The following is a 9,779-nucleotide window of genomic DNA, read 5'->3' on the forward strand; positions in this document are numbered from 1 at the left end:
AAAATGTCTACGGGCTCTTTCGATTCCAAAGTTGATTCAAACCCGTCAAATTTCTACCAAATTTCTCGACTTGAGTCGAAATAAAAAATAGAAGAGGCCTGAGTATCACATCTCATGATTATTTCGGATTCATCCTATCCTATCAATTGAAGTGCCATAATTGGCACATAATTCTCATAATTCACACAGTTCTCGAGCCAGATGTGGATGTAGACACACTGTTTTGGTAAACTGAATTCAAATAATTCTATCAAATAAACAAGCTTAGGGGATGCCATACGTGAAAAAATCGCAATACGACCAGTCAGATACTTTATTAAAATTAGAAATTGAAGTTTTCAATGCCGATCATCCACAGCACTCATCTGTACACAATTTCATTCTCACCGCTCACTAAAAATGCCTTGCGCTATTTGGTGTGCAGTAGAGATGCACTTTGAGAATCACTGCTTAAGCCACACCATTCGTGTAATAGATAGGGTATATATATATATATATATATATATATATATATATATATATATATATATATATATATATATATATATATATATATATATATATATATATATATATTCATTTTACTGCTATATTGTACCCCTCATGTAGGTGTGATTCCTAAAGTCGTGATATTATAAAATAATCCCATAGTAATGGCAGTGAAACATACCTTAACACAACTGACATGCACCTTAGCACCTTTTTTATTGACTCAAGTTAAAGTTTCTTATAAAATATCAAACTTCTGTGTCATTGAATTGTGATAAATGCATACATTTGACTGTTGAACATATACAGTGTGACCGCATGGAACAGAGCCAATTTGCCAACAGTCAATTTGTTAAATTACTATGTGGTTGGATTTGTAGATGGTTAAGAAATTATTTTAGGTGTCGATATTTGCACTAATTCATGAACTTAGGCATCTTTCACATACATTTGCCGATTACGAAACCAAACTGGGATCAACTTTTTTTTAAACCAAATGACCAAACTGAGAATTCTTAAACGATTCAAATATGTTTTTATTGGAATTTACCATAGTCTATTACGCAATGCCTAATGATATAAGATGATAGAATTGTTTCTCTAACAGGATAAACGGGTATCTTTTCTGTTAATAATGCTACTATTTTAATTCCCTCCTTCTTGATATGTAAATCCTTTACTTGATAAAATGATAAGTAGCACGGAGAAAATATACCAATTTAAACGCATATGTTGTTCCATTCGTCGAACAGAAATAATCAAAACAATTAAAATGATAAGAACGGTCCACTACCACCGTGATTTTATATTGCTTAATTTATCCTCTAGAAAAAGCTTTTTGCAACTATTTGTTCAATATGCTCCCAAAAGCTAAGTAAAAATAGAGCGACACAAAAGGTCAAAACACAGCAAACGAATGCAAATAAACCACTATAAATGGTACAATCTTGCACTAATGATAGACGGTTCGTGGTCAAAAACAGGAATCGGGAAGTTTTTTTTTAAATTAAGGCACTCGTTTTGTCGCTTGCCCTGTCAACCAGCCAACAGCCGAAAAGTCCATGAGTTCAAATGTTTTTTTGAGTCAACAATGGCGAAAATAATACGGAACACTGCTCGGCAACATAGATAACGGCCCACGAAACGGAGGAAGAATTCTAACGATCGCTTAAAGGCGATCTTGTTTTTCGACCTTTAGCGTCGATGATCTTTTCACATTTGCAGCGCAAGGATGACGATCACCGGGCATGAAATTTGCCTCCGTAAAGGTCAGGTGCCAGGACCTACAAGTAAAAAAGAGAATATTTATAGAGAAAGAAAAAGAAATAAATAATAAGAGAGTTAGAGAAAAAGAGAGAGAGAGAGAGAGGGGGGGGGGGGAGAACAGATAAAGAGAGACGAAGCTTGAGAATCCTGTAAAGAACAGCGTTCGAGGAAGAACCAATATGGTGGCCAAAAATATTTGTAAGCATTAAAAGGATTGCTAACGAGCGAAGGATGATCGCTTTCACGGTGGTGATCTAGTTTGAACAAAGCAATGAAGGAAATCAAGAGCAATATTTCCAATGTGTGCGGGTGATCTTGACATTTAGACCTAGCATTGCAAGCAGGTTAACCGAACAGTGTCGAACCATGGAGCATCCTCTGTTTTCCGGGGTTTGCTGATTATTATGATCGCGTCTTCTTCTTTCTCTTCTTTTTCGGGTCGTCAACGAAGCGTGCAGAAAACATGCAAATCAACCGTATTAACCATAATGATGTAGGCGTATTGTTTGCGACAAGATCAGCGGCATGTGAGCAAATGGGCGAGGATCCGAAAAGCCAAACACACAACACCTCATCAACCATCCCGAGCAAATCCTTCAGATGACATACGGCGAGCGTGTGGTTCGCCTTTGTTCGCCACTGCCGCTGCACAGTGGAGACACTTTGGGATGGATTTGCATAAATCTGCCCTCAAGTCAAATGCGACACCGTTTATCTTGTCAGCCAGTGTTGCTCAACTCATTAGAGCATCGGAGTGTTTCTTCGGGTCATGTTTCGGTAGCATCTGCAAACGAAGCATCATCAGCACCACCGGAAGCAGTTAATTTGTCACCGTACTTTATGACGTTCAGGTGGCCTTTTCGGAGGGATCTGGAGGGGTTGTACATACCTTCGGTATGCCTCTAGTCGGTGATATTTTATGGAGGTTAATTTTATACCTTTATCAAAACAAGATCACATCACACCGCTCGATGTGACTCGTGTCGTCAAGGTCGTAACAATCTTTCATCATCGTGTTTGTGGGGGGAATATGTTTATGGGGCAACAACTTTCAAAATACAGAGCACGAACCGCTTATCAACTAACCTAAGTGGATCATCACAGCAATGCGGTGAATCCGTAAAAGCTCGGCGAAGCTTTCATTCACTCGTCACGTTTTGGAGAGCTTTAGTGGGGCGCTGGTGGCAAAGCAGGGACGGCCGTGCAGCGAACTGTCATCGATCGGATCGGACCGATCGGTTAGTATATTAGGCACTGTTGTCGTCTCGATCGGAGGCTGTGTTGTCGTAGCACGCACGGAGTTACGATCGGAGCTCGCAGCCGTTGTGAGGTGATCTATACTGTCGATGCTATTAGGATGAGGAAGGATTTTTGATCGTTTTTCGGAGGAGCCGATCGCAAGATTCTGTTCTTTGGAAGACACCACAGGAAGGTACGCCGTTCCCGGCCCAGGAAGAAGTGATTGACGAACGTCGAGTTCCCCTGATGCTGGTACGGGTAGGTATGCCGTTCCTGGTCCGGGCAGTAACGACTTCCGGACATCCACTACACTGGAGGCGGTGTTAGTTTCGGACACCGAAGGTATACCGTACTCAAGATAGATGGATGGTTTCTTGATATCGTATGAATCCGCTCGGAAAGGATCGTACGAATACTTATTCACTTGTTCGCTGCAAGAGAAAGAAAACAAAAGCATGTAAAAAAGGTCACAAGCAGGATCCAGGTCCTTTTTCAACGATCCACTTACGCATACTCTCCGGCTGGATCGTACGGTGGGAATCGGTAGGGCTCGTGGCCACCCTCGTAGTTGCCGTAACCACCATCATACGGTATGTGTATGTGGTAGTACCTTCCGCGATCGCCATCGTCATAGTGCACGTACCGGTACCGGCTCAGATCCTCCACGTAGTCTCCTGTCCCGAATGGAAGAAGATATCACGATCGCTCGTTAAACACATGTCCATCTCTTAAATTACACGATTAGATATGAATAATTCTCCTGTCCGTCATGGTTAATGGGATACGATTTAATTCAATTTTTAACATTACAATTAATATTAACACAACTTATGTTCGGCGTCCGCTCTGGCCGCCTCGGGCTGCAGATCATTCGATAGCAACGGAAAACTCCTGTAAACATAAATGTTTATGATGTCCAATCAGAAACAAATTATGCAAATTTCCGCAGCCGACACACCACCCAATCGCTCCTACCAGTGTTCAGCGGTTTAGAGAAGTCGTCAAAAAGGGTTGCGAGTGGACCGACAAACACATTATCTTGATTTGATACGCTCGACCAATACGCGCTGGTTTCACATCATATACATTCGAATTGTGCGGCTCTGTTAGTTTTGAGGGTGATTTGATGTGTCTGCGTATTTCCGTTCAATGCAGATTTTCTTCGATGGGTAGCTGCGTGTGTCCAAGATGTGGTTAATAATTTGGAACAAAATATGGTCGTATGATTGAGGAGCATGGAAAACATCACAATTTAGCGTGGTGACAAAGCGTAGTGTCATCCTTTTGATTGGAAATCCAAATCACAGACACAATCACTGTATGCTAATGGGAGATCGTAGCATTAATGAAATTAAATGATTGATGATTTGGAAAGTTTGCGGGGATCATTTAGTTATGTGTAAATATCTATTGCATATATTAAAATCTAATCGATTTTGAATGGTTCAAATGTGTCAGTGCCCTTTTCCACATTCATTTTTAATTCCTTGTAACTGCTGGGTAAGTAAGCTTTATGTTTCATTAAAATTTTTATTAATTTGAGATAAACGAGGAAGTTACTCTATTAAAATAAACCACATCTCTTTCTCTCTCTCTCTCTCTCTCTCTCTTTCTCTCTGACTCACTCTCTCTCTTTCATTTTCTCTCTGCTGTCAGTCTTTCGTTGGTCAGTTCGCTGAAGAGCACGTTGTCGTGACATGGCCCGGTTGACAGAAATGATTCGTTTTGAGCCACTTTATTTAAAATGTGTGATTCAAGGTGAAATATGTGGTATTGTTATTGTTTGAAAGATAGTTGATTTGAGAATTTTAGTTAAACTTTGACGTTATTAATCTTTAAATTTTATTTTCTACATATTTTCTTGCAAAAAAAAACCTTGAACTCAAAACTGAACATTTGCAATATAGCTTTGAATAGCATTGGAACAAATCATAGTAACAACGAACACATTTTTTTTCGTTCTGACATTTTGGAAACTAGTAAACAAAAGTCAAAATGTTTGAAAATGAGATACTTTTTTTCCGGTAGTTATCTGCTCTTTTTCAATGCAAAAAAGTACACTCTTGTAGTTTTCATCATGTGAAAAAAGAACAATTTTAGTACAGGTGTTCCCCGAGATATGACTGTTTTTAACCGAAGTTGAAGAGTTGGAATCTATGATATCGCGTATTTTGTTGTAAATAATGTTCGATAATGTATTAATTATATTCCAAAAGCCGTTTACACGATATAGATATTCAAGATCGGGTAGTTGTGGAATCTTTGGAAATGTGTGTTTAATGTGAAATGTGTGTGTTATAAGCATAGACATTCAAAAAAATACATCAATTTCTTCTCAATGACAACTTTTAACTGTCAAAATCAAATTATCGTATTATCGTTCTGTATTGCTTAGTTTTATTACTTGTACAAGGTGAATTTATTTGACAGTATTTCTCCACAGTAAGGTAAATGCCAGTAGTTCTTTATGATTTTTGTCATTACTTTAACTTTAACTATTGGTGAGGTAATAATTATGCAGATAGCGTAGACAAAACATTATTGCACTAATTTTAGCGAAATGTTAAACACTAGATGACGATTCAACGAAAATATTTGAACCATCTATGACAGTAAACCAATTCAAAAAGATTATTATAAGGACATGCTACAACGCTACAAACCTAAATGCCAATAAAACGTATCAAAACTCATAAATGGACCGACTATCCCATACTATGGACAGATAAATATAGCCTAACTTATTATTGGTTACCTAGGTTCAATCCGTAATTTTACTGTTTACCGAGCAAAATGTCAAGACAAAGAGTTTAAACAAGAACACATATAAATCTTCCAGGACTCTTATGCGACGAAACGTCTATCTGTTAGCACGCTTAATTTTACTTTTAATTCTTTCCTTTTTCGCACACGAATATTAAACACAACTCACCTTCACCTCTGTGCACGTATTTTCCATTTTTGTTGTACTTTCTCGGGTTATACTTTCCATCGTTCGGTGCACATAGAGCTATGTGGCACACCAAACAGAAGAAAATCTGCAAAACGAACCAAACAGAGAAAAATGGGTATCACTAAAGAATTCCTGTTGCACATTCCACACATTCCTGGACATTGAACGCATGGCGTCGTTGGAGACACATCGTTAAACGGGTTAATCAATTCCGGAGGCACACTAAGTCAGTCCACCAACACAATAGGTAAATCATTGCGCCACTAGCACCAACCACAAGGTCGATGACGATCGTCGGTTTCCGGATAGTTCCCAGGCATTTGTTGATGACACTATTCCCACCTCACCCAACGCACACGCACACACACACACAAACCCCACAGTTTCATAGGGCAGCTGGGGATAGGCAATAAAGTTTTCACCATCCCACGCACCCGAGACACCCGTTGATTGACATTCTCTAAGCGCCACAAATCCGATCGCGGATCGTAAACCATCCTGCATTATAGTAACTGTGTGTAACTGGGATGACTCACTAAGATGGACGTAGGTGTGCGGTACTGCATTGCCACTGGATTGCCACTGTCCGGGTCGGGTTGGCTCGAAGTTGCACGAACTCGCCTGCGAGCGCGTACTTGCGGTGTCCGTAATTGATTAAATCAAACTAAACTGAAGCTGCGGCAAAGTTCCTATTAAATACTACACTGACGCGGTGTGGTCGCAATGTCCAGCTAGATGGTCGGTTTGGGAGAATGCCATACTCGAACGAAACAAAATGGGGGAGAGCTAGTACTACGGCCTTCCTGCGCGGTGTGAGAGGCGCCAAAAAATATGACAGTAAAAAGTTTATGTTTATTGCCCGTCCGAAGACGATCGATCGGCGATCTGGGGACCGACACAACACTCGCCCGTCAATTGCACTCTACGCGGCTTCCATATGCCGGCGCCGACGGGTAGGGACGAGGGAGGCTTAAGTATTCAGGATAATTGCGCTCAATCGTTTCTGCCCAAAAGCGGGCCCGCTGGCGACGCTTGCTTCCGTGCGGTCCATCGATCCTGAGAGGGGTGAGATTGATCACTCAGCGAGATGCAGGGCACCAAAATTTAGAAACATCCCATCGGTAATGGCGAGGGAACGGACGGTAGTTAAAGCTTACCGATAAACCACTCGCAAGGCCATCCAAGGCCGGTGATGTGAACAAGGGTCAAGGTGAAACGAACCGAATCGAATAGAAAGTAGTGCCCACATCGATCGTACCGGGAATGCACCCCTTTCCCGTGAACACACTACACACTCATAAACGAACAAATGCAAAAGTTACGCATTTTAACACTTTTTATAGCTTTATTTACATATAAGGCAAATGAGCGGAAGAATAAGATGTGTACGGTTTTTATGGGTCGTAAAATCGTTCAGAATCATCCCCTCTTCCCCTGTTTTCCGGGGCGCATTTGTGAGGTGAAGCGAAAGTGGCGTTTATTAGACGCCCAGTAGCATTGTGGGCAATCGTGTGTTTGTGTGTTTAGCGATTAGATGACAAATCATCGAAGGTGCTACTCGTGTGAATGGATCGTTTTGTACCGAATCAACTCACTTTCGGTCACCCTTGGGTCAGGAAGGATACAGTCGACCTTACCATGCTAAAAGATGGGTTCGTTGAATTTCGTACATGGCGTGCAAGTCCTTCACTGGGGCCGAATACGATCGATTGTGGGAAGAGCCGATGAACGACGCTTTAAATGGAGAGAACATTACAATTGTGCAGAATTTATCTGCATACAGTACGGAGGTGGTCACTGGTGCCGTATGCGTACATCAATTTGCAATCCTTGAGCCGTACTTCATTTTCGATCGAATCTTCGAATTTCGAAAGTAGCGTTTCTAAATGTTTTGTGTTTGGAAGCGTGTTGATGAAACGGAGCACTCAACGCTGCGGTTGATGGGTGGCTGTACGAATTGCTAGTTGACGTTTATTACAAAGGAGAATATATGGTGTATGCAACGCTGAAATATTTAGCCTTGTGGTGTCGCAAAATGTATGCTTTCGTATTGGTGGCACTTGTTTGGGGGAAATGTTCGGTTAATTGATATCATTAACGAAAACTGCCTATTTAGTGCATTTTGGTAAGAAACATAAATTTCTGAAGCATTTACAAATATCCTATTTAGTTCTGGTTTGCTTGTTTTATCAGAAGGATCGGCTTTAGCCGTATTGTTTGAAAATTGTCGCTCTTTAAATTAATTTAAAAATATGCGGTACTGTGGAACCCATCATAACGAGTACCCCTTACAGCTAAATTTTTGCATCTAAATCTAACTTGCAAATCTAAATACTCTACGAATACCCCTTCGAGTAGAGTAACGAGTAAAATCTTGCATAACGAGCAATTTCATTTTTGTTCATTTCCCGATAAGAAATCGTGATAATTTCGAAAGCTTCAGTACTAAGAATCGTTAAATATCAAGCTATATCCAAAAGAGAATGTATAAGTGTGGAGGAAAAATGTAAGGGAGGTGACACATCAACACCCACTGACAGTCCAAAACTCACGAAGTCATACAAAAATCGAAAAAGCCGGAGCGGGTCGTGGACGCGTTCACTCCACGTCCAAATAACTCTTTTGCGATCAGCAGCCACTTTCCCAAACTCGATCGAAGAGCAACTATAGTTGCCGTTCCCTGGATACAACGGTCGCTTTAATTTATATCACCGCGCGGCGACATGAGGTGAAATATACAGAGAAATGAACTATTTGACAGGCGAAATATCTGATAGATAAAGTTTCAGAGCAACCAGCTAATGTGCAATGTAAACAAATATCGTGCACTAAATCGTAACTAAATTCATTGAATAACTTCAACATCGAGTACTTCGTCAATTTTCAGTCAACAGTTCATAATTTCTACCAATTAGGGAATGTTCTGCTTAAGAAGATATTATTTTTAATAGAATTTCGAAAGCGGATGTTGTGTCTCCCCCAACCCTTTAGCTGTACATGTCAGATATTTCACCAGCCAAATAGTTCATTTCGCTGTATATTTCACCTCATGTAGCCGCTCGGTCATGTATCCTGCTCAGTTATGCGTACAATATGGCAAAATGTTAAAAAAACAACCAAGTAAACCATCATTTTATATCATTTTGTGAATCGCAACGACCGTTCCCGAATTCGATCAAGTATGGAACAAGCTGCAGATAGCGGAACTGAGAGTTTTGCTGTGTTTATCGACAGGTGGAGTAAGTGAGGTAGTGTCTTCAGTTTAATTGACCCATTTCTTTCCTTCTTATTTGACCATATTGGAGGCTCTCTTTGGCTTGTAATATTGATAGGAATTGTATTGATAGGTGTGTTCTTGCATGCATTCTTGATCTACTTACTCATGAAGGCAAATATTTCGAGACTATCTATTGATAAATGGATTACTGTCGCCACTTGGAAGTGTTCCGTATGGTTGTGATGCATATAATCCCTATATACCTGCACTTTTCATGACCTGGAACCATGTTTTAAAAACAAACACATTTGACTTTTTTTTTTTAAATTTATTATATTCTTTACAGACTTCGACCTTACGAGTTCATGTTTAAAAATAATTTATTGGTCAAAATGAAGTTAAAAAAGATCAACTCTATACTAAGATTCCTTGCATAAAAAATGTATATCTAAACTAGCAAGGCTGATTTAAAAAACATGCAAGAAAAAAAAGAAGATTCTTACATCGAATCAATAAAAACGCCTGATTTTTCATTAAAAACCATAATAATCTTAAAACTATTTTAAAACTATGCACTGGATAATCTTTTTTAACATTTAATTTATTCATCTAAAT

The 9,779-nt window shown here is 39.8% G+C and overlaps 1 protein-coding gene across 3 annotated transcripts; it reads right to left on the minus strand.

Moving 5' to 3' along the window:
* Window positions 1–688: 688 nt before the first annotated feature.
* LOC133393780 (uncharacterized) lies at window positions 689–6,631 on the minus strand. Of its 3 annotated transcripts, XR_009766384.1 has the most exons (5): window positions 6,484–6,631; window positions 5,927–6,032; window positions 3,503–3,668; window positions 2,842–3,425; window positions 689–1,772 (listed from the first exon to the last, which is right to left on the minus strand). XR_009766384.1 is itself a non-coding variant. In XM_061660247.1 (4 exons), exons 1-4 carry the CDS (start codon window positions 6,511–6,513, stop codon window positions 2,906–2,908), a joined length of 819 nt encoding a protein of 272 aa, XP_061516231.1. In that variant the 5' UTR covers window positions 6,514–6,631; the 3' UTR covers window positions 2,772–2,905. The 3 variants fall into 3 exon arrangements, 2 of the variants coding, with proteins under 2 accessions (XP_061516231.1, XP_061516230.1); XM_061660247.1 differs by lacking the exon at window positions 689–1,772 and having other exon boundaries at window positions 2,772–3,425; window positions 3,503–3,665; XM_061660246.1 differs by lacking the exon at window positions 689–1,772 and having other exon boundaries at window positions 2,772–3,425.
* Between the last annotated feature and the right edge of the window lie 3,148 nt (window positions 6,632–9,779).

The sequence above is a fragment of the Anopheles gambiae genome, chromosome 3 (assembly GCF_943734735.2).
Source record: "Anopheles gambiae chromosome 3, idAnoGambNW_F1_1, whole genome shotgun sequence".
NCBI classification, from domain to species: Eukaryota; Metazoa; Arthropoda; class Insecta; order Diptera; family Culicidae; genus Anopheles; species Anopheles gambiae.